Source organism: Dermacentor albipictus, unplaced genomic scaffold (assembly GCF_038994185.2).
Source record: "Dermacentor albipictus isolate Rhodes 1998 colony unplaced genomic scaffold, USDA_Dalb.pri_finalv2 scaffold_11, whole genome shotgun sequence".
Lineage (NCBI taxonomy): Eukaryota > Metazoa > Arthropoda > Arachnida > Ixodida > Ixodidae > Dermacentor > Dermacentor albipictus.
In genome coordinates, this window is record NW_027225565.1 from 376527 (window position 1) to 402742 (window position 26216).

The following is a 26216-nucleotide window of genomic DNA, read 5'->3' on the forward strand; positions in this document are numbered from 1 at the left end:
ATTAATCAAAGCTGCCACTGCCGCCATTTTGATTATCTCGCCGCCTCGAACTGGCACTATCGCACGCAGATCCGCCGGCAGCCGTAGCTACCACCACGGCAACGTTAGGCCTAGCTGCTGGAGAACACCACGCGCGCTCGTCGAGGTCAGACGTGCCTGAACACCGCTCCACAGCACGTACGTCGGCCCGAACCGCCGCCCCCAGCCGGGGGCCCCCGAGGCACCGCGAGCGGCACGGCTCGCCCCGAGACCCCGACGACTCCGGCTCCGGAGAGACGCTCAGCCGTCGAGCTAAGCCTCACTCGGACTCCGCCACTCCGCCTGCGACGCCAGCCGTTAACATGGAAGTAACGGTTGAAGGACACACCGTAACCGCACAAGAGCTCCAGTCAGACGATTGGACACCAGTTATATATAAAGCCTATGCCTCCCGACCGGCCAATACGCCGAAACCACCTCAACGCTCAGACAACGCTACCTCCGAGGCAGCAAACCCGAACGCCAGGAACGCGGCGCCCGACGCAGCAGCCGCAACTAGCAGCGGCAAGACGCCGGCCCGCCTACCACCTGCAACCAAGGAGGCTCGCCTCACAGTGCAACGCAGCAAGCAACTGCCGCCACTCCCACCCAACGCTATTAGAGTGGTCGTTCGCCCGCGAGGTGAAGTGCGACTCCTTGACATCCCAACACCTCGACTCAGTAAGGCAGTGCAGACCCAGCTCCAAATCACTCTACTGGACGACTTCTGCCTTCGCATTCACCCGACCAACAATACTTCCACCATGGCAACAACACATTTCCCAACTGCCGAGACTCTGAAGACGCTGACCTCCCTCACCATTGGAGACCGAACCTACCCGTGCGCAGCTTACGTGGCACCCCCACCGGGGGCTGCCAGAGGAGTCATCACAAACGCCTTTGACGACGAGACCCCAATGCAACTCTACCAAGACCTGGTCAGAAGAAATCCAGAGCACACCATACTAGCAGCCCGACGCATGGGAAAGACGCACTCCATCCTAATCACCTTCGACGCAAGCGCAGTCCCGAACTCCATCAAATACATGGGAGCCATCCACCGCTGCACCCAATACCGCGGCAGTCCGGAAGCCTGCACAAATTGCAGACAACCGGGTCACCGTCATGACGTATGCCCAAGCCCCAAGACCAATCTCTGCCCCCGCTGTGGGATACAACATCCGCAACAAGAACCTCCTTGCACGCCTAATTGCATTCTGTGCGAGGGCCCTCACCTTACCGGCACGGGATCCTGCAAGGGACGAAACCTTCACCAGACACGGAAACAGCCGAGCCACCCACAAACGCGGCATCAAGAATTGATCACAACCGGGGACAATTTTCCCCAGTTGTCGCCCAATCAACACAAGCAAGCCTGGACAGCGCCGTTGAAGCAAGCCTGGGACACTTCCCGCTCTTCTCACAAGCACATGCCATCCATGACGGCGACTCCCAATCTGCAACACGCCCTTGCAAAATCCCAGGAGGAGGCAGCGGCGGCCAAAGCAGAAGCTACAGCAGCCCGGAAAGAAGCCGCCGCCCTTCATCAACATATCGCCAAACTGGAAACCCAGATAAGTGCTCTTGCCTCTGGATCTCCCATTCCACCTGCCCCCGCTCCTGCCGCATACCAGCCTCCCACCCCCAACCCACCCACCGCCCATACCTTACCCAGTCACTCCAACCCTACCTCCTCTCCTGATTTGCTAGCAATGGAAGCTGACACCGAACCCTCCGCAAACTCAACTGCATGCACAGCACCCACTCCCCCCACCGCTACCTCACGAGACGACATTCCAACCCTGCTTGAGTCCTTCGCTGCTCGCTTTGAGGCAAAATTGCAGGCCGCTATTACTCACATCAACCAGGAATGTGCAACGCTCAAAAACGCGGTAATCCACTTAACGCAAGATAATACTTCTTTTAACCAACGATTAGATGTGCTAACCCAAGGCTTCTCTGACCGATGTAGCGATCTTGAGTCCCAGCTCAATTCTTACTCAACCGCCCTCCCGAAGCGGGACCCCACCCCAAATAGACGCAAGAAGGCTAAAGCAACGGAGGGAAACGACAACCCTATGCCTGTCATAGCTCACGACTCCCACCCCCCCGTTATTCCTTCCCCTGCTATCGATTCTCATGATGGCAGCTCCAAACCGTAATCTTACACTCTGGCAGTGGAACTGCCGGGGCTTTCGCCGGAAGCGTCATGTGGTCCACCAACTGCTGTCCTGCGCAACGGGGCCCGACATCCTTGCCCTGCAGGAACCCTCCAACCCACTTACCCTCCCTGGCTATACTCCTATTTTGCCCACATCTCCCCTACCCTCCCGGGTAGCATTTCTAGTTAGTCGCTCAATCACCACCATCTCCCATACCCTACCGATTCAAGACATTGATCACCTTCTAATTGAGCTTGTGCCGCAACACGCTCGAGCGAACAGTCTCTTCATCCTAAATGTATATAGCCACCCAAAGTGCCTACAAAGCAACTTCGAACGCCTCTTTACACTTGCGAAGCGCATAGCAAACAAGTGCCCCTTACTCGTTGTAGGAGACTTTAATGCCCCGCATACGGCTTGGGGTTACCCACATGACACACCGAAAGGCCGTCGTGTGTGGTTAGCAGCGCAACAAGCCGGTCTCTCTCTACTCACCGACCCTACCTCTCCTACACGCACGGGAACCAGCGTCTGTAGAGACACTATGCCAGACCTTACGTTCGCACATCGCCTCCCTCACGCCACATGGTGCAACACACAAGAGAATTTGGGTAGTGACCATTGCATCATCGAAATTCTCTTAAACATTCAACTACCCCGCAGACCTCCCAGAGGCTCCACTTTCACGAAGTGGGACTCTTTCCGATCATGTAGAGCAGCCCGCACCTCCGCCCCCATCAAGGACATCACCGAATGGTCCAAACAACTACAAAGTGATGTCCGACTCGCAACTCGTCCCCTATGGGAGGACTACCCCAGCGACACAGTTGACTCCCACCTTCTACATTTATGGGAAGCTAAAGCAAGCCTAGAACGACGCTGGCAAAGGCAGCGTTGGAACCGGACACTTAGACGCCGCCTCGCCCGTCTCAATAAAGAGATAGAGACACACGCAGCGACTCTTTCACGACAAAACTGGGAATCACTATGCAACAAGCTAGATGGCAATATGAGTTTACCTCAGACCTGGAACCTCTTTAGACACTTAATAGACTCCACACAGTCTAAGACTACACAAAGACACAACCTCACCAAACTCGTACATACTTCCGATACACCTCCATTGGAACTCCTTCAAGAACTTCGAAATCTGTACTTCCCCACACACCCTCCTTTAACACACCCCGACTATGCAGGCCCCCCTAACGACTTCATCGACCAACCCATTACAGAAGCAGAAGTTCAGGCTGAACTCCAGAGACTTAACACGTGCTCAACCCCCGGTCCGGACGGGGTACATAACAAGGCACTCCGGAATCTCGACGCCGAATCCATTACGGCCCTTACCGAATACTTTAACGGGTGCTGGCAAAAGGGCACCCTCCCATCGCAATGGAAAGAGGCCAAAGTCGTCTTCATACCTAAACCCGGGAAACCTCTGCTCACCTCTAACCTCAGACCCATCTCTTTGACATCTTCGGTGGGCAAATTGATGGAACACGTACTCCAGACTAGGCTCTGCCGTTACCTAGAAAGCAATGATCTGATGCCCACCTGCATGTTTGGATTTCGTCCTGGACTTTCCACACAGGACGTCTTCCTACAGCTAAAACATCACATTCTAGACTCTCAAACCAACGACACCAAAGCTATTCTAGGTGTGGATCTTACTAAGGCATTTGACAACGTTACACACTCAGCTATCCTACAAAACCTTACAACCTTGGGAGTCGGAGCCAGGATGTACAACTACATCCGAGACTTCCTCAGCCACCGCACAGCCACACTTACTTTCGGTGACCACAGCCTCCCAGATATCACAATCGGGGCACGAGGTACGCCCCAGGGAGCCGTCCTTTCCCCTATATTATTCAATATAGCACTCCTTCACCTACCCCAACAACTAGCTGAAATCCCCGACATCCATTTTAGCCTCTACGCCGACGACATCACTGTCTGGACAAACCGAGGCAGTAACGCCGAAATAGAACAACACCTACAATTGGCACTAACCACCATCGACACATATGTACGAGAGCGTGGCCTGACCTGCTCCCCCTCAAAATCGGAGCTCTTTCTATACCGCCACAAGCAACACGATTCAGTCGTTCCTCCCATCACCCTTACGCTAGGTACTCACCCCATCCCACTAGTATCAAAAATCCGAGTGCTAGGGCTAGTTATCCACTCTCATGGCGCGCACGGAGAAGTCATAAAAACTCTCCAAACACACGCTCAACAGACCACCCGACTGATTCGCCGCATAGCGAACCGCCGGGCTGGCTTACGCGAGGAAAACACGCTTCGCCTCACCCAGGCTTACATAATAAGCCGCACCGCATATGCTCTTCCTTACCTACCCCTTCGACAGAAGGAGAGAGATCGAGTAAACGCGCTCCTACGGAGTTGCACGAAAGCAGCTCTACGCCTTCCTCCCAGCACATCCAATGACCGACTCCTCAAACTCGGTGTCCACAACACCTTTGAGGAACTCAGAGAAGCTACCTTTACGGCACAAATATCCCGTCTGTCTAACTCAGAGCCTGGCCGCACTCTGTTATCCCAATTAAACCTAACCCCTATTACACACCCTACCGAGAGGGTCCCCCTTTCTCCTATCCTCCGCTCTAACCTCAACATACCCCCTGTCCCCAAGAACATGAACCCTGAGCGAGACGGGAACCGCCGAAGAGCAAGGGCTCGGGCCCTCCACAAACAGTATGGCGAGGACCATGAGGTGGTTTACGTGGACGCAGCGGAATATACGTCAGGCTCCCGTATGGCCCTGGCGGTAGCCGACAATCGAGCAAAGCTTCTAACCTCCAGTTCAATCATCACCAATTCCACCACAGAGGCAGAAGAGGCAGCCATCGCGCTTGCTCTCATCTCTTCATCTGCCACCAAAATTATCACTGACTCCAAATCCGCCGTTCTCAACTATGCCAATGGCTACATATCCCGCACCGCTGCGCGCTTACTACGCTCCTGGCAGCCCCGGCGCCGCATAACGCTAATCTGGACGCCAGCACATGCTGGCCTCCCCGGCAATGAGGAGGCTCACTCCTTCGCCCGAGGTCTCGCATTCCGGGCAGTGGGAGCCGAGCCCCCTCTACGGGCCGGGGAGTGCCTGCTCTCCTTCCGTGATATTCTCTCGTACTACCGGGACAAACGAAGGGAATACACACCCCCAGCTCCATCCCTCACCATAGAGCAGGCCGCACACTGGCGTCGACTACAAACTCGGACTGCTCCATACCCCATACTACTACATGCCAGATACCCAGACCAATTCCCCTCAACATGCAAACTTTGCGGCAAACCAGGAGACTTCCTGCACACCCTCCTCACGTGCCCCACCTTCCCTCATCCCCCATCACCAGCCGTGGCGGTGTCTTACTGGGAGACTCTTCTGACCTGCACTTCCGCTCAAGACCAGTGCCGGATCATCTCCAGTGCAATAAGAAGGATTGCGCTTCAAGGACTCTCCTTTGCTTTGTAAGGGTGCCCCCTCATAGTAAGGGAGCACTCAAGTGCCATGTAGGGGGCTTCGCCCCCACCATTCATATCATTGGCAATAAATGTTTCTACCACCACCAGGCCTAGCTGCTTCTACGTTCGCTGTTAAGCTTCTTGCCGTGCGGTGCCGTGTTTTTCATTGAAAGAATTCGCCGCTGTCAGCAATGGCACCAACACCACGTTTGTAATCTTCGCCATTGGCTTCGAAGCTCTCGGAGCACACACAGCGCGTTTCGTAATGCCAGTCTCCGAAAGTTAGCTTCGCCTCATTACAGCAGTGTTAGGCGGTGAAGCTTAACAAGCGTGGGAAGGGGCAATTGTCACGGGACACAGTATGTATTCCTTAAGTATACGCGCGTGCACCCCCATCTCCTGTAGCAGCACGAGCACTGATATGCCTAATAAGTGTACTGGCAGACCTTAAGAACTTTTGCGGACCTGCCTGTGCCAATTTTAGCCCTTATAGGCAGTTAGAGACATGCATTCATTTTTTTGGACTGCCCGATTTTTCGGATGTTTTTGCCGCCCCTAGGGAGTCCGAAAAATCGGACGTTGACTGTACAACTGACCAAGAGGACGCTTCAAATGATCCATGGGGTGAACGTGTGGCAGAAGGAGGATGAGAACAGGAAGGACCGACGTCCTGAGGAATTAACGGAAAATTAAGCGTGCTGCCGCCTCTTTGAAGGAGCTTGAGCTCAAAAAACAAAGCGTTGGCTGATGCCGAGATGCAGGTGTCCCTCATTCAAACCAAAATAAGCTATTTAAAGCAGTGAAACCCTACACTGAGATGTTTTGTATGGGCTGAGAGTATGTCATTGTCAGGACAGTTGAGATTGACTTCCCAGCTGCTGAGAGAGAATTTTAGTTGTGACAAAGTTCAGGCCTCATACCGATGAGCTTGCTATCACTTGATAGAAATAGCTCATATTAAAAAAAATATTTACTTATGTATGCATCTCCTTACATTCGTATTTGTAAATGTTCGACCCAATTTGCCATGGGTTTTATCATATTTTCACTGTGCATTTTACTAACACCTTCCTTCTGTTTTCTTTTTAAATAAAATAGATATTAATCCTTACTATTCAAGCTGGATTAAGTTATTTTTTTGTTTCAACATGCTTACTAGAGAGTGACAGTATCGGGCAACATGGTGTCAGCCTGTCTTGACATAAAACAAAGTTCTGGCTCATTCAGGTAATTTAGCAAAAGTGCTCAGGGAAAACCTGGAAAACTCAGGGAGTTTGGAAATGTCAGCTTGGTAGACACCCTGCACTCACAGATAATGTCTCTCTGTGTTACCTCGACCTTCACCTCTGCATTTCAACTCTCCGAAAAAGTGCAGTGCGGCATGACTGAGCCAAAAGCTGTTGAAGTTGCCTAATTTTTAGGATATTTCGTTAGCACCTTGATAACTTGCCTTCCCATGCCAAGAACACCAGAGGTCACTGGTGGCGTTAGACGGACGTTGTCCTTCGATAACAAATGTGGCCCATACGTTTTCACAATGAAAAGCTTTAGACGGCCTTGTTCATAAAACATGAAACCGTGAGACATTCTAGAGGCTCATTCACGACATTGGCGCAGAAAAAGCGACAGAAAGAGTGCGATGCTGTTCAGTATAAACATTTTGACTTGATCTAGCTGTTCACTACATGCGATGCATGCGGCTTATAGCTCGGTCTGAGTATTCTGTGCTGATTATTTACGTGTTCACAATAAGATTGCTAAGAAAAAAGAAAAAAAAAAGATTCTCGTTTCGTAAAAGTTTTGGATGTTGCCTTCCTGCGGAAGCTACTGCCAGAGGCTGGAGATATTCGTGACACTGACGAGGTCTGCCAGCATTGGTTTACATGCCTCAAGGAAATCCTGTCATATAGTGGCACCCATGATGAAGTATACAAGGCACTCCTTCAGCAAGAACAAGCAATTGACAACTTCAACAGGCAATGTCCACCTTTCTTCTGATGTTTCACCATTGAAGCGACCATCTTCCTTTCACAAATGCAGCATACGATCTTACAGAAGGAGAAAACAGGCCGTGATTGAAAGCCTTGTGGTGACAAAGATACGTTTAACCTTACGCACTGCATATGGAAGCGTCAGTAAGCCTAAACCGTCTGTGACAGAATGTTTTGCATGTGCTGGCTGGTTAGGATAGCTTGAAGCAAGCGTACAAGCCTTCAAGGTTCTATCGAAAGTACCTCAGTCTCTTAACCATCATGCCCCCAGAAATTGAAAAAAGAGGCATTCAAGAGGCAATCCCAGCTGTCACAACGTACATGCTCAGAAAGGCCAGAAATTGGCGCGAGAAGCATGGAATGTGGTCAGATTTTGATCCGTACATGAGGTCAAGATTAAGCCCATCGGATGTACAAGCTGCGTTCGACTCATTGGCAGAGCCCAAACAAGGATGTTGTGTCACTCATCACGAACGGCCAGAAAGAGTACATCTCAAAGCGATTTATGACACATTCTATCCGTGAGAAGTTCCAGTTGTTCAAGGCAGCTTACCCCAAAAGTGTCTCCACCCTGTCAAAGTCTTAAAGCTTGCGTCCAAAATGGGCGCTGCTCACACAGCAACAAGAGGTTTGCGCTTGCGTTTATTGCGCCAATGCTAGCCTTTGTCTCCACGCTTGAGAACATAACTGGTATGGAAATCTCATTGGAAGGCATGAAAGGGTTGTGTCTTTGCGGCTCCCCAACCATAGGTTGTATGTTAGGTGGATGCGAGCACTGCCCATGGAGTGAAAGTGTTACTTTGGCCAGTCTGGGAATGGTTGACGAGGATGAGGTCACACTGTCTCTTTGGGAAAGCGATGACTTGATCAAGAAGACGTTGTTTCCAACCGTTTTTGTTAAAGAGCTTGACAAACAGGTGACAAAATGAATTTCTCGCGAATACTTATGCCGCACAAAACCCGCGGCTGTTCATGAGGCAAAGAAGTGCAAGCAGCATGGAAGCATTGTTCTGCATTTTGATTTTGCAGAAAAGTCGACTGTCCTTCTCAAATGAAGCACAATCGTACCATTGGCACAAGAAGCGAATCTCCATTTTCACCTGTGTCACCACATCAAAAAAAAGCAACACACAGCTTTACTGTCATAAGCGACAACATGCATCACGATGCAGCGTGCAACTGCTACGCCCTAGGTAGAGTTCACAAAGTGTTAGATGAAAAAGCACCCATCTACTGCCATGTGACATACGCCATTTTAAAAATAGGTGCCAACTGTATGAGTTGTGCGAATCCAAGTACAGTCATATCTTGATATAACTAATCATGCAGAACTGCCGAAAATCGTTTGTTATTTTGAAAGGTTGGCATAGTGAAAGCTCTCAAAATCAACCATTTTGCTCATCAAATCATCAGTTCATAAGTTGTCACCGTTTGAGCTATCCACGAGAATGTCACTGTTGGCTCTCGGCCCGCGCCGTTGCTGTTTTCCATAGATTCCATCGCCACACACCACCGAAGCACCGTATAATAAGAGTGATGTGCACAAAGCAAATGCTGAAAGAACTACTGACAAAAAGGAGGCTCCATGTCGCCTACAAAGGGCAATGTTTCTTGCAGTTTGTTTGTTTTTCACATTCCTTGCCATGAACACTGCAACTGTCTCACTCGAGGTGGACGCCTGAACTATTCCAAAGTGCAAGCGCACGTGAATGACACCATCTAGAAAGTGCAAAGTGTGATCGTGTGGCATCCCCGCGAGTACGAAGGTTACATTTCTCTAGGTGCGTAACTAGTACAGCTGCAGAAAGAAGCGCAAAAGGAACAGGCGTGCATAGAAAGAAGGAAGAGACGCGCATCCATTGCTAAAGGGCGGCACTTACCTGGGTGGAGCGTGCACTCCCTTAACCCAATGCGCCGTCACCTCCAGATTAGATAAAAAGAATTCTCTCTGAATTTTTTGTTAAGCGCCGTCTCGGGCTTTCCGAATCTATGCGCCGTGGTGTCCACTTTCTACACCTTGTCGTCTGCTAGCCTACTGTTTTGGCTGCCGTGAAGGATACACGGATCTTGAGGAATCCCCAGATATTGGAATATTAGTTCGTAGTACTGAGGCATTGTTAACATGGGACATGGAAACTTATTAATGATTGTTATTCTGAAAAGTTTGGCATTTGGAAGTTTGTAGTATTGAAACATTCCATCATTTAAAAAATCATAAGTCAGCAGGGGATTTGTGAAAAGTTTATTCATCTGAAAAAGTTTGTTAATGCGGTGTTCATAGTATCGAGGTTTCACTGTGTATGTCCATGAGGTGAATATTTTCCACTACCGGGCATGGGAAGGATACCTGTGACCAAGCTTCCCTGCAGAACCTGATGTCTGGAAGCGCCGCCTTCATTCAGTCGGCACGTGAGGTGGTTTCCAAACTTAACGGCAACATCAAGAAACTGGCTCTGCTTCATGCGCCTGCTGCAGCCATCGTTAGCATTGTCAGCAGGAGTCGGTGGAGTGGAAGTCAGTGCTGCATATGCTGGGAATTCAGTCATGGCATATGTGGATGTGTGCGCGCAACCAGTCAAGTGGACGTGCGGTGTCCATTGCCAGAGCTGCTGCTAGCCAGCTGACGGTGATCAGACCCTTTTAAATACTAACTGCAAAGCACATGCAATAAATTTGTTCGAGCACCACAAGTAGTGTCGAGTCGGAAAACAAAGCAGAAAACACATTCTCTGTCCTTACCACAATAAAAAACCCAGGTAAACCTTCCTTCATTTGTGGCAACTGTTGCCTTTTCTTTTCTTTAACATACAGTAAATGTCAACAAACTCAAACGAGTCATCACGGCACTAAAGCCAGCACGTTCAACGTGGGCCACTTTGGCACCTAATATTTTGCGAATAAATCAAATGAGAAAACATGTTATTGCACCCATGTTTTGGCCAACATAAGCGGACATCCATACAAAGTTCTTTCAAAAATTGGAATTGGAGTTTTTTTTAAAATATTTTTGAATAAGTTCTTTTTTAATTTTGTTTATATAACAGTTTGTTTTCTCGTGTTTCATGTATGAAGATAATATTTTGGATAAATGTTGCAAAGAGAATGCTCTATATTTGACACTTCAAGTTTCTGTGTGAAATAGAAAATGCACCAAGATGCATCGAAGTTATAAAAGTTTTTCTGATTTGGGTCATGTTTGGAGATTTTTAGCATATTTTTTCCTTTTTGGACAGCATAAATAAAGACATATAGAACTAATCTACTCTGAAGCGTAATAAAATGAGCAGAAAAAGTTTGCGACACATTCTTAGTTTGGATTTAATTCGGCTGTGAAATTGGAAAATGTGGTAGCAATAGGAGGACTCTCGCGCCACCACCTTCAAATATATATATTTTTTTCGCTTGCTGGGAATGCTTTTCGGCAAAAAAAAATTTTTGGTTTCATGCAGTTTGAATATTCCTACACATAATAAAAAAAACAGGCAAAATAAAAACAGCAGGTGGACATGCATATTTGATCTCTCGTGGAATCACCCTATATAGGTGTAGTACCGTATTTGCATAAGTGCAACACACATTTATTATTATTTTTTTTTTGCAGGTCTTTTTAAATTTCTGGTCTCAGAATGTGCCTTGTCGTATATTCAGGTTCATGACATGAATATACAGGGTGTTTACGTAACCTGTGCCAAAGATTTGTGCCAGTCACATGGTTTTACTTCATATTTAGCAGGCTTTGCAGCATGTACGTTGCCACAAAAAATTGGATCAGTCATTTCTGAACACTCTAAAACTCAATGAAACGCGCTTGGCCGTGAAGTGTATATTAAAAATTTTGCGTAATTCATCTTAGTTAACTAATTAAGCATGATGTAAAAGATACTCTAAGGAGCACCACATGATGGCAAACCATATGCCATTAGTTTCATACAGCTGCGGCTAACCACTTTTCATTACGTGAAACACCCTGTGTAATGCCTTTTTATTTTTGCCTGCTTTCCCTGCTCTCCATGCCCGTTTTCACTTTGCATCGTGCAAGAGCTATGAGCCCAAAATTGGCACTGTGCATTTTTCGCCGTCTTCTCCCAATTTCAAACAATGCTAGTGCTGCATCAATACATGATTATGCACCTTAAGCAGGACGATAGGGGGCTTTTGTGAAGGCGCATGAAGCATGTGGTCCGAAGTTGTGCGCCGTATCACTGCACAATCCGTAAAAGGCTTTGTCATGTTCGATTGTGACACGGGCATTTTTAAAGTGCTGTTTGTTCAATAACCTTGGTGGGTCCAATAACCTTGGCGAGAGGACAATGCCGATCTGGCCAACAGGGACAAAGTAGTCGTCCTTTCACTTTTTTTTTGTGACAGCACTTCGTAGGAACAATGAGTAAAGGCATGTGCGCATCCGCTTTTCTGCATCATTTCCTGTTTGTTTGCAGAATCCCTCCTCACATTAGAGTCGTGGTCACATTATTTTTTGTGCATATATAGTATTTAATTTAAAGAGACACTAAAGAGGAACACTAAGTCAGCTTAGCCTCATCAGATATCATTTCAGAACTTAATTTTCTCGTAATAATGATCCCATTACTATGACATTTATGAAAATGAAGGTCAAACTTCCAAGTTTCGAATTTTGCGCTGATACCCCAGAGTCGGTGTCATTGTGATGTCATGAATTTCAAAGTAATTTTTTGCACTGCAAGTTTTCTTTTTTTGAAAATTTCTAAATTTACTGCTCAGAACTTCCCAAGTTTTTGATTCTTTAAGAACACAAAGTAGTACATCGTTAAAGATAATAATATAACTAGGCTGGAGCATACGTTGTCAAAATCTGTGACCTCATGGCAAGCTGGTGCAAGAACTTCAAGGTGGCATCACCACCAGTCATTTGTTTTTGTGCCGCCTTTAAAGAAAAAAAGTCTTGCTGAACGTCTTCCAACGTGAATGAGAGGCTTTTTTTTGTCACTATAGAAGGGTAATTTACTAATACAACTCAAATAAGTTTTCTTTTTGATGTTCCTGTAAAAAAGAATAAGTGTGAGTGTCTCCTCAGAATGTACCCCTTTAGAGCGTCACATGTAATGAATGTTTTGCAAAGAATTTATTGCCAATGAGTTAAAAGAGCTGAAGTAAAATGTTTTTCTGTATAAGGCAAAAATCTTTGTGCTCTTTTAAGTTGGTGTAGTGAATCAGATCACGAAAATTCGTAGCAAATAAATTGAAGGATTTGCTCTGTATTCCTTCAAGATTTTTAATGTTCCAAGACTTCTTGCGTATAATATTTTAAACATAATAAATTGGTGCAGTTGGGAAGTTTGGTACCAGACGGGACATTTCATAGTTTTGTCTGGGCATCTGCTGTGGTAGCTTAGTGGTTACGGCATTGCACTGCTGAGCTTTAGTTTGGGCGTTCAAACCCTGCCGTAGCAACTGTATAGTGATGGGGGCAAAATGCAAAAGCGCTAATTTACTTAAAAAGGTGCATGCTGGAGCAAAAAAAAAAATGGATGATAAGCATTTACCTAGAGTCCACTAGGGCTTGCCTCATAATCAGGTCGTGGTTTTGTCACATAATTCCCTGGAATTTTTTAAAAATAATTTTAAGTTTTGTCTTGGTAAACAGATTTTACAAAAGGCAGAAAAGCGAATGTTGTTTGTATGTTTACGCATGCTGCGGGATGGGCTCTTCGTCTAAGTAACTCCTAAGTGTTTGTGATTACTGATCGCTTGTAGCCTTTTAGCATGTAGTAATGAACAGCCGTTATCGCAGTTAATGTAAAACAGTGTCCACCTCATTGTATTCCTTAAGTTAGCAAGTTTGTCATTACATAGTAAAAAAAAATGGCGCTGGGCAGGCCATGTCATGCATAAATTAGATAAAAGGTGAACCGTTTCAGAGCTACAGAATGGGTGCCAAGAGAAGGGAAGCGCAGTTGAGGACGACTAATTTCATCACTAGGTGGGGTGATGAAATTAGGAAATTCGCATGCGCAAGCTAGAATCGGTTGGCGCTGGACAGAGCGAATTGGAGATCTCGGGGAGAGGCCTTCGTCCTGCAGTAGACGTAAAATAGGCTGATGATGATGAGTACGTTATGAAGCGTTCTTTATTAAAAGCATAAGTGGAGCATTATTAGCAAACAAGTAGTTTCTTTGCATGCACAGGACTCTTCAGAGAGTGTGAATGATCACTGTATAGCCTATAAAGTATGATTGCCTAAGTGACGTAACCTGCTCCCCTGTGAAAGTTCTCATTTTTTATGTCTATACTTTGCCCGTGGGGTTTGAAACTTAACATAATCTTACTCCAATTCTCTCCTAATAGGGCACAGTTGAAATTTTGACAATTCGAAAAGTATCAAGAAAGTAATCGCATTAACGAATAATGACTATTCAATTCGAAGACTGAATAGAATAGCACACTATTCAATTCGTTATTCGAATGTTTTGAATGCTCGCACACCCCTAGTTATTTATGACTGTGCTTTATGTGCAGATCTTCCGGAGTCGCAGTGCACGCTTACACGCAAAGGGAAGGCCAAGGTGAGCTTTTGTGACTTGCTGGCACACGAGACGTTTGAATTGCAGGCATGCAATTGTGACAAAAACTGAGTTGGAATGGGATTGGATCAGAAAACAATTCTTTTGCAGAAAAATAACATAGCTGCCTCTGCAAGGTTGAGTTACTGCTTGTCAACTCAGTGCTGTTTACCTTCTTGGAAGGTTACACTTGCTTTGGCACTGTAGATATTTTTAACATAAACCGAGCTTTCAGTGAGAGCATGTTTCTGCAACACCAGTGATAGCATATATGATATGAGAGATGGAGTGCACTAGGCATGTCGGAATCACAGTTCTGGAACACTAATTTCTAAGAGTCGAGAAACAATAATGAAGTGATGAAGTCAGACACCCTGAAAGGTGCAGATCCTCAAAATATATGGTGTCATTGAACAAAGGATTGCGGTGGTCTTTATGAACCTCTGGTGTGTGGTTGTGCAGATTAAGCTCTGTGCATACTGAGACATGTCCTTTCATTGTAGCCAGCATGCTCGTTTTAAAGTTAGCATTAATGGAAAAGAGAGTGTTTGAGGTCTGATTGTAACCAATATTCTTGGTCCTGAATAATTGGCCAGCAAACTGCCTTTCTTTTTTCTTTTTGCTTTAGTCTGAATGTTCATGTAGCTGGACATTTGATAGATACCCTTAAACTTGCTTGCTTTTGTAGGTGGTGTGCTAGAAAGTAGCACGTCTTACTTACCTAAGCCATTGATATCAACCACTAAGTAACGGCCAGCAATTACATTGTTAGTTAGGGGCTGCTAATTAAAATATATATGAAATATTGTTAGATTGCTCTAAAATAAATAGGGCTACCCTTTACAGAAGCCTACTGGCTCCGTAACAAGTCTAAAATCATGTCGATGCCACCTTGAAAATTCCACACCAGCTTTTCATGATTTAGTTGCTTTTAGGACTGCCTGGCATAGGCTATTGATTCTTTGTTGGCAAAAGAAATGATTGCACATTGCATTTGAAAGCAAATTGTACATTGCATTTGAAACAATGAGAACTGGTACTGGTCTTGGGAATTGAGCCTTTCCTGCACAACGTCCTGCAAAAATCACTGTCACGCTGACATTATTAGTGCAATACATTGGCCGTAATTCATTAAAAAGAAAGAAGGAAACATTGGCCTTTGTTTCCTAATTGTAATAAGCCATGTTATTTCACCAAGCAAATGCAAGAAAAATGTTCTTTGAACAAATTCTCACAGCTTAGCCTAATTTGGTGTGTGTCTGTAGGTCTTTTTAACGTCCTTTCAACTGTGTTGTAGAAACCTTACTGGCAATGTAGAAAAATTGAGTGAGCAAATACAGTGACCAGTACTCTGGTATTACCTCTGATAGGCCATTTTTGTTTTTGCTTAGTGCCAACTGGCAGAAGCATTTGCCAATGGCCATGCTGTGCTGTCTTGTATACTCTGTCTTTTGTGTCAGCTGTTCTGTAACCTGAATAAGCCTTTGCTTATAATTCCGGCTTTTTCTGACACCTTTTTTTCTTTCCTTCTCTTTGTGTTCCCTTCATCCCCTTCCCCATGTGTAGGCTAGCCAACCGTACGTATGCCGGGCTATCAACCTCCTTTTCTCATTTCTCATTAACCGCTACTCTTTTCTTACTCACACAGTCACTGACCGATTTGCCCATTGATGCCGTGCACCGCTTTTGTGCAGTTCATTGCAGGCCCATAACATTTAAGCATATTCAATAAATTCATTATCATCTATTTAATGCTTAACTGTCACAGACCCCTTGCTTTACCTGCTCACAGATTATGCAAGGACTTCCTCATGGGCATTTGTTCCCTTGAGAAAAACTCCTACAGATTTGAGTAGACTTCAAGCCAACTGCATGTCTTAGACAGTGAATAACTGCTTGCATTTCTTTCATTGGGGGTTGACATGTCCCCAATCCAGTACTTTAATTGGGAAGCTGTAAAATAAATTATGGCGACAACAGTAAGGTGATGTGTTTGAACATATCCTTTTGCTTGGAGACGCCCAGTGCACAGCACTGTGGTGACATCTGGCAACCGCGATGCCAGTCACCAGCTAAGCACAGGCATCCGAGATCTTTGGTGTGGAACAGCGGGATTCACAGTAGATTCTGAAGGTGGCATTTCAATATAAGTTGTATCAATTTGTTCAATACTTTAAGTACTGTGCCATAACCATCATAGTAAAATGTGCATTGCCTGTGTGGTGGACCCACATTCAATTCCTGGTTGTGGTGAGGTTTCTTTTCTCCCCGCTTGCAGCTGATATTCTATACATAATAAGTCAAAATGATTTAGTTCACCCTGCCAGGGTTATTTATAACACCTCCTGCATCATTTGCAGTCTGCTTCTGTGGGAAAAGTAGTGGTTAACACTGGAAACAAGGCACTTGCAATCTTGAAAAAGAGGATCTTGTCATATGCTTTGAATATGGGTTCAGCATAAATTTTGTTGTATTCATTTTGATCAGAATCGTTTGTAGTCTTAAAATGCAGCTTCTACAGGTTGGTTACTGTATGCAATAAGCCAGGCTTCATTCTGTCCACTATTTCAGGACCCGGTGCTCATAAAGCATTCCCTGAGAGTGATCTTTCTTGGATGCCCTTCTGTTTCCATCAATTCACAGACCACACTTTGCTAAACACTGCAGGAAACAATAGATTACTTCTCATATAGTGCCTTGTGACAGAAGCACTTGATGTATTTGTAAATTTATAAACTTAAGAAGTGTTAAAATTTTTAAGTCCCTATACATGCAACATAAACAGGCTACCTTTGAGATGCATATTATTGTTTACTTAATGCAGAATAAGATTAGAAAACTGTATTGGGCTGTATTTTGTTTCGGTAGTTTTCCTAATGCATCCTTATGGCCATACTGTCAAATTGTGTAGACATCAATGGTAGCATGGACATTGAGAGAATGCGCAGGTGGGACATTTTGGCTGGAACACCAATGCATTTCACTACACATTTTGTGTTTGTATTTCATGGAAATGGTGCTGTTTTGCATCATCATTCATGGCCAACTTCAATTTTTCAGTTACAACATGTCCTGAGATAATTCGGAGATTTTAGTTCATTATGCAATCAGTTGGTGATTATCACATGGATTCTCATGTCTGTCACCATGTCACCATGAATAATGTGTTGGTAAAGAAGTCGTGTCCGGATTTTGGTTGTGCTGTATTTAGTAGTCACTTGGTCTTCCCAGAAACATCTGTTATTTAGTCTTTTTTGTACTTTAACTGGGATGAATCTGCTGTGTGAAGAGGAAAAGACAAGCTTGAGGCTTCACCTTCATCTCCTTAGCCTTATAATAACAAGTTGAACCTGCCTCTTACATAAGCCTGCATGTCCAACTGGACCAAATTGAAAATGCTTTCTGGGTACAGTGCCTTATTGCCATGTCTTTGTAGGACCTCTCCGTGTGGCTGCCTACAGTGGTCACTGGAGCACATCCGCCCCTGGACTTCTCTCTTCCGCAGCCTTCGAATGTCAGTTGCTCACCTCCTGATGACCAGTAAGCTGCTCTTGTTTGCAAGTGCAATGGTTTCTTTTCTTTTTAATTATGACATTTAAAAATCCTAATTATGACATTTAAAAATGGTCTTTGATGCATGGTGCAGATTTATGTTTATGGCTTGGTAATAAAAAGAGGCAGACAGAACCTGCATATTAATTATAAAACATTATTATTGAATGTTTATTTGCTCAGCCTATGGCATTCAATTGGGGTTCTTCATTCTTGAATTTTATAGTTCCAAATTCAGGCTTATAAATTGGGCGTTGTTTTTAAGCCATATATGCCTAAACTTTGACTAGTTAAGAATCTTTAAGTATTGTTTGGTAAAAAGCCTTTCAGGGGCTCCAGAATGTTGCATCAGCAGTTTATTGATATAACATTCTTGTGCAACTGTTGGTTTTGAGCCATCCTATATATAGCAAACTAGGTAAATGCACTACTTATTGAAGTGATAGGATTTAAGCTATTCATTTCGAACTGTGGTTTAATTTTTTTTCACAATGCACGGTAGTCTTGTTATGACAGTGGGAACAGATTGTTCGCCTATTGAGTAGAATTTATCCAATCGGGTAAATCAATTTTGTGCTTTTGGCTAATATTGGCTCTTTGAATGCAGTGGCTTATAGAAACAAGCTTTCTGGTATATGGCTGCTATGGGCTTTTGAAATGGGAGGAGGTCAGCTTTATCACTTGCTACACGGTAGTTCTAGAACACATTCACGAACATACAGAAGGTATGCAAGTAGCAAAGAATACCGCTTCTTGCTCGTATAACAGTGAAGTATATTGCAACGGTTCGGTGAAGCCTCTACGCTCTACCTTTAGGGGATTATATTGTATGAATATAAAAGCCACCGACTCCTGACCACGCCATTTGAGTAACTTTTTATCCAATGTCTTATTACCAGCTGTTTGTGTTCCACACATTGAGCGTTAGACGCTACTGCAGCAGTACTGTAGCATTTGTAGTGATATACGATCGCATCAGCACTGTGAACTCGGTAATGAAAACCTTGTACCCATAATTCTAAATTACATTAACAAAGTTTGACTAACACTGTGTCAGTTTATGGGGAAGATGCAGAGAAGAGCACTTGAAAGCTCTTTATCCTGTCCCATGTATAATGCAAGCATAGATTATTTTACGGGGCGTAGTAGTTTGTGTTACGTGCAAGAAAAGTGACCACTTCATTTACAAAACATGTAGACCACTTTGTCTACAAAAATACAGGGTTGCATCTTGACAAATTTGTGTGTCGCAGGAGTAGGTGCTAGGAAAACACGTTAAGGTCATATTTGCGCTTACTTGCTGCATACTTTTAGATATTTTACTGTTGGCTCAGTGATAAACATGTCATCACTGCCTTACGAAGCTTTGCATCCTGCTTGAGCCACAAAAGTGCTGCCCGGCACATAGTTCATGCCCGTGGTGCATTCTTGACTGCTTTCCTCGTCTGTAGTACTAATCCAGCATACTTTCGAGCAAAATAATGGAGGCTGTTGGGTGCACCTCATCACGACTGTCAATTTAGTTGAAAATTATCTTCAGCCTTGGGGGGCATTCTTGTTTGCAATAGCCTGATCAAAAAATATCTGCCCTCCAGAATGGCCCAAGAGAATTCATGGTTACGTTACTTTATCTTAATAGGATGTTTGGCCCATCGATTACTATAGGTTCTCAAAACTGCACCCAATCTGCTCACTGTCCTCCATATAGGACACTGCTGTTTCAAATGCTTTAAGTAACGAAATTTTAACTACAGACAGTAGATATTCTGATGTATATGCATTTCGTCCCTTATGAACATGTGATCACATTCTCGACAATAATAAATTAAATTTCAATTCTCATTGGTAACTATTTTGCCACGAGGTGGTGTCCTTGTCCATGTCCCAAAATTTACGATGTTGCAGCGGTCGTTACACAGAAATAACTAGATACACACTTACCAAAGTGTGCTCAGAGAAGAGATATGACCTTATGGATACAGGCTGCCAACCACAAGCTTTTACATAAAAATTTGAGGAGTTACAGCCAATGAAAGAAGTGTACTACATGTAGGACGCTAGGCATATATAGGTTAAATGGAAAAACTGGTGAGAAATCCGGGTTTTTGTTCTTTGGCAGCCCAAAGTTCAAAATTTTCCTGCCAACTCTCACAAATTATTAATGTAAGGCAATGTTAACACAGACAAGGTTTGTGTCTTTTTGTACGCGAACGCTTTCTTAGAACAAATAAACATATACTGACAAGAAGAGGTGCTTGCTCCCAAGTCACATGACATAGTTGCTTATGCAAATCTTTGTTTGCATGCATTATTAGCATTTTTTAAACAAACCACAAAATTAAATAGATGCATGCTTGGGTGATCCCTTGCTTACTTTGTTCTTTGCACTTTCTTTTTAACAAAGAAAGAAAGCCTGATCAATAGTGCACACAGGCGAGGTTCGCAAGAGGTGTGATGCTTTTAATTACAAGCCTCTGTTGACATCACAGTTGCAATTTGCGATGCAGAGCAACATCAGTACTGCATTTGATAGGTTACGGCAGCGGATGGTGGCGCAGGTCTGCAGCCTGCAGCCTGACCCGCAGTGGCAGCTTAGCGGCTATGGCATTGTGCTCTTAAAGAGCATGAGGTTGCGGAATCAAATCCCTGCAACCGTGGCCGCATTTCGATGGAAGTGAAATGCAAAGACGCTCGTGTACCACGCATTGAGTGCACATTAAATAAACCTAGGTGGTCATAATTAACATGGAGTCACCACTACGCCAGACCTCATAATCAGATAGTGCTTTTGGCACATAAAACCCCAGAATGTAAATAATTGATATTGGCCTGCAGGTCAGAACCTGAGTGCTTTACTCGGCGAATTGTTCTGATAAATATTCTTTAAACTCATTCTCTAGAGAATGCTTTTCATAGTGAAATTGAGGGAAAAATCGGGTTTAACCCAAATTGTATCAAAGTGATTCTGGGCACAAAAATCTGAACGTAATCTGGTTTTGTCTGAGAACGAGGGGCCCTGCATATATTAAATTGTAAAGCTGAAACCTGTCATTCTTGTAATGACATGTCGAGATAGTACATGCTGTTATAACTGCAATTCAACACAGCTAATTTTCTGTTTTGAAAGTAAAAAACTCACGAAAATGTCCTTCCTCAATGTGAATGATGTTCAGGATACCTGCAGTTATGGCCTCAAAGGGGCACAAAGGAGAAATATTAAGTTAACCTGTATCACTAAGTTGGGCTTTTGCAATAACAAAGAGGCCCGCTCTTACAGTAGGCTTGGCAAGCCTGAAAAGATGCAAGAATGAAAGACTGGTGGTGACACCTTGCTGAATCCATGATGGAACGTGTAAGCGTGACTGAACAAGGACATAGGAAGAAACAGACACACAGAGACAGCTCTGTTTTTGTGTGTCTGTTCGTGTCTACGTCCTCTTTCAGTAGCGCTGACATATTCTATCATGGATTCAAACCAACTACCCCGCCAACGCGTTTTAACCTTCCGGAAGTTCCTGCACCAGCTTGCCGTGAAATCATGCATTTTGGCACCGTCTGCTCGAGACTGTAGTTAATTGTTTATCAGGACAATGTTGCATTCTAAAGGAACAAAAGGCTTTGCCTAGCAAGTTTAGAGAGCATTTACTTTACCAAAATGACCAACACTTTGAGAAAATATGCTCTAATTGGTGACGTTGCGCTGATGTACCAGTGCTAAGCTTTCTGTATTTATTTATTATTTATTAGTTACCTGCATCGCCCCATAGGGCATTACAGCAGGGAGGTTACAAACTTGAATGAATACATCAACAAATTATTTCACTGGTGGAAAAAAGCATCATTTTCTGTAATATATACAATGCTCACAATGGCAAACTGTTCCAATCTCAAACAGTTCTAACAAAAAAAGAATAACGGAAGACGTCACCTCTACAAGAAAATTCCTTGACCTTCAAACAGTGGTCAAGTTGCCTAGATATATAGTGTGGTGCCTGGATATATTTTTCGCAGTTTATGCCTGTTTTAGAATAATAAATACCGTGGAAAAATTTTAATCTGATTTGCCTTCTACGATCCTTCAGCTCTTGCCATTTAAGTTTAAGTTTGCTTTCTGTCATGCTAAGCTGCCGGCTATAGTTACCAAGAACACATCTAACTGCCCTATTCTGGATTTTTTCTAATTTGTTTATAAGCTCAGATGTGTGTGGGTCCCAACAAACACATCCATATTCAAGTATCGAACGTACATGACTGAAGTACAACTGCGTCTTTAAGTTACTCGGTAAATGACTAAAATTGCGCCGCAAGAATCCCAAAACTGATGCTGCCTTATTTCCAATATAGTTAACATGCTTGTTCCATCGTACATCAGAAGTAAAAAACACACCTAGATATTTAAATTCCTTGCTTATTTTTAAAGTTGAATCATGAATTCTATACCTATAGGGGTGATTAGCTCATTTTCTTGTAAAGGTGACGTGAACAGTCTTATTTATATTTAATGACATATCCCAACGCACACACCAGTCTGCTATAGTGTTTAGGTCAGCTTGCAGGATTTGTGAATCGGAAATGGCATCTATGACTCTATAAACAACACAATCATCGGCAAACATCCTGAATGAAGAGTGTATACCAGCTGAAATATCATTAATATAAAACAAAAACAATAGTGGCCCCAACACTGAGCCTTGGGGAACTCCCGACGTAACTGATGCATATTGCGAAGATGTACCGTTCAGAACCACAGCCTGTTTCCGTAATGACAAATATTCGGCTATCCACGCTATTATTTTACCGTCCAAGTTGTAAGCTTTTAATTTGGAGAGTAGGAGACTGTGTGCGACTACATCAAACGCTTTACTGAAATCCAAGAAAACGCAGTCCACAACTTGTTGCTTATCAACTGCCGAGGCTAAATCATGAATAACCTCTACCAACTGTGTATTGCAAGATAAACCACGCCTGAAACCATGTTGGCAGGGACTTAGGAGATTATGCTTAGTTAAGTGGGCCATAACACAACTGTATATTACATGCTCCATAATTTTGCAGGTTATACTAGTTAAGGAAACGGGCCTGTAGTTTTGAACGGAGTTACGCACCCCACTCTTATGTATGGGCACGACTCACACTAATTTCCAATCATCTGGCATATCAGTTTCATTGAGGGAATTCTGAAACATCGGGACGAAATGAAAGCATAATGCGTCCGCACAGTTCCGTATGATAGCGGTCATGGTATATATCAGTCGATATCGGTATGATATCGTATGATAGCGGTCATGATCATGGTCGAAGCTCGTAACGCTAGGTCAAGGTGTGTGTGGCCAACATACTCGCACGAGCGAACACAAGAATGATGTTTCGTTCAACCCTTGGAAATGGTGTGGTTGCTGTGGAAAGAAGTGCAAAAGCAAATGGGCTACTCATGCCATTCGGCACAAGAACACACAGCTGCGTGTAGCTATCTCGTACACTGGAGCACAGCAAAGGGATGAGACGTGCACTCAAGCATAAATTGAGGGATAGCCTCCGAATTTGGAGTGCCGTAGGCGCCAGAATCGCAAGGAGTGGCGTCTATGTGACCATTCAAAATCGGATTTGGACTGCTCGCCACAGTGACGTTCAGTAGGCGGAGCAATGTGGGCACTGCCCCACTCCACCATAGCCTTTGCAGGGCAAGGCATTATAGGAGTGAGAGCAGCATAAAGGAGATGAAAGGCTATGTTTGATTGCCAATTACTCCACTTCTACTGAATGCATTGAAGTACTTTATTGCAGAAAAGTATTTCTGAAATAATCCATTTTAATTTCAAATGTTTTTCTCCATTTCGATAAGAAACGTCTCAACGCCCTTTTAAGAGGAAACTTTAGCTCGAGCCCAATTCCCGTTCTGCCTATTGAAATGCATGTAAAATGCAGAAATGCTTATCCGAGGCAGCCATTGGACTGATTTGAATGAAATTTGTTGCATCTGTGAGAGGAAGGTAAATGCTAGGGACTGAAGGAAGCAGAATTTTGATTTAGGGCCTGGAATTTTTTGCGTGAATTGCTGACATTTGGTAAGTCTAAAAAAATTGAAGCACAAAGTTTACAAATTCCTAACTGCAGTAAGAACAGATGTTGCTGTTTTGTAAACTTCATCCGTTAGAGCATGGAAAGCGGACAAATTTGATATATCAGTTTGTCTTGCATGAATTTGTTACAATGTATACGGGGATTTTGCAAAAGTCAATCTTACTCGCGTATTAGTGGTTTATTTGAGAGCCATGTTATAATACACCAATTTTGTACACTTGAAATGTACTGTTAGACGCAGTTTACAGAGTTGTAAATTTAATTGATAGTTTAAAATATTGCTTACCTAATTCAGTTTTGCTTCCAGCAATCACAAGATTTTAACATTTTCTTTTAAATGCAACGAACCTGATCAAATTTTGTGCAGTGGTTGCCGAGAAATGTGATTTCTCCATTTCTATGTATTTAGATAAAAGACCCTGAGATAAAGCTTCCGCTTAAGGAAGCAAAGTTGTAAAAAATATCAGCAGTTACTGTTAAGCAACTACAGAATTTGTCATGCTAGCCATGAAGCATAATGTAATACAGTCGGAAGCTCGTTATAACATAGTTGCATCGGAGGTGAAAATACCTTCGTTACAGCCTGCATTCATTTCAGCATACACACAGATATTGGCAAAAAAAGAAAATGTGATCAGGTCTATGCAAAGTAAGTGCAAGTGGATTGCCTCCGATAGGCGAGCAATGGGCCTCTTGCTGACTTTGATGAGCTGTTAGTATCTTGCCATGCCACTGCGAGGCACGGGGACAACAGTAAAAATTACATACACACGCACTTCACCGCCACGAATGGGGCGCCTCAAAGCGCATCTTCTCCCACGCTCCATGCAGGGCGGCGACATTCTTTGAAGGTGTGTCGATGCTGACAATACTTCCTCAAAACCAATTATCTTGGCTCGGCACACTTCACCGTTTTCAAGCCCACCTCAGATGTCTGCCGTACATGTGCATGGTCAGCAGCCACTGTATGCCTTACCGGCCATGCTGTAACTTCTGCAACACGACTGGGTGCTGCGTCTCACAGTGCTCCAATCGTTAGAGATTGTTAGAAAAATGGCTGGCGAATGTTTTCATTTCCAAGAGATAAAAAAGGGGCTTCTATGGTTGGTGAATATTAAGAGCTATAGGCTGCCACGAGTAGCTCATCTGTATGCACCATGAGTGTTGAATTTTCTGCTTTCATCTAACTGATTTGCACTCAGGAAATAAAGTTCAGTGAAACAGTCTGTGTACAGTAAGAAACAGTACATTTTGGTAGTGGAGCTTGTTGACAGTGTGGCATTGCGAAAAACCGAACTTGCGCAACCTTGCTGAATCAAGTCCAATTTTCAGCAAAGCTGTTTTCTTATTTTAGGGCTTCAGAAAGGAAATGACCAAACAAGGCGGAAATTTTAAAAGGTTCATTTTTACAAACACTTCCTAAATAACATATACAGTGAAACCACAGTTTGAGGGAAAAATTAACCGTGGATTCATTGTTCTGTGGTGATATCGATTTTCACACCTCTCGCATATATGCGATATCTCCTTTTTCTGCATTTTGTGAAGGCAGTCACAGTTAGCCAGCGTTCACTTCGTCCCTGCATTGCATGTCTGGTTAGTGTCGAAATCAATGTCACCATTGTGTTCTAACTAGGTCGTTGATGCTAATGAAATGCAGTAGTTGAGTAATGGCCAGTCGGTCTTGTAGGGCCTCTGGTACCCTTGCACAACACCTATGTTGTTGGGGGCTGGCTCCTCAGTGGTTGTAGCTTGTTGTGGTTTTAGTCAACCACTGCACTTAGGTCATAGTGATGTCTTTTTGTTAGTAATGTATATTGTGTGTTTGTTCTCTTATTGTTTACTTACTAATATGTGTTGTTAATCTAGCTTGTGAAATTTTGTGCCATCCAAGTAACCTGTTCAAATGGAAGTTGTCTTCAATGCATCTTCTACATACTTTTGTCAGGATGAGGTTCCCTTTGAGCCCCTCATTGCCCATGGACACCAGCCGATCAGTTTGGACCCATCCTGTACGAATGTTGGCACCTGGCAGCCCCTGCCCACTTCCTCAGGTGTGTGCTTTTTCTTTTCTTTTTTTTTTCTTCACGGGACCTGCACGAACATTTCCTTGCGTTAGAATAAGTGTTGAAATCTGGAAATACTTAGATAATGACGAGCTGGCACAGTCTCCCTATTCTTAGGCTGCCAGTTTCCATAGGAATAATTGTGCAATTGAAATGGGAAGAGATACTTTCCAATATGTTCATTCAGATTCAGGGGTAAATTCAATTTGGATTAAGCAACCACAGCAAAAGAGAGAGAGCAAATTTATTTGAAAGGTGTGGTCACTTGTGTGGATGGGGAGGAGGCAAGGAATCTAAGTATGCCACTCTATCAAG

At 44.0% G+C, this 26216-nt stretch overlaps 1 protein-coding gene across 9 annotated transcripts in view; it reads left to right on the forward strand.

Moving 5' to 3' along the window:
* Positions 1 to 26216, forward strand: part of LOC139051334 (nascent polypeptide-associated complex subunit alpha, muscle-specific form-like) — a 129280-nt gene that overhangs the window by 26143 nt on the left and 76921 nt on the right. For 6 of the 9 annotated variants that reach the window (XM_070528346.1, XM_070528347.1, XM_070528348.1 and 3 more), the window contains exons 8-10: positions 14159 to 14205; positions 17639 to 17742; positions 25784 to 25889. In XM_070528346.1, coding sequence (XP_070384447.1) covers positions 14159 to 14205; positions 17639 to 17742; positions 25784 to 25889 — 257 coding nt within the window. Of the gene's footprint in view, positions 1 to 69; positions 5763 to 14158; positions 14206 to 17638; positions 17743 to 25783; positions 25890 to 26216 lie in introns of those variants that run through there. The other 3 variants (XM_070528344.1, XM_070528345.1, XM_070528343.1) reach the window with 1 other exon arrangement.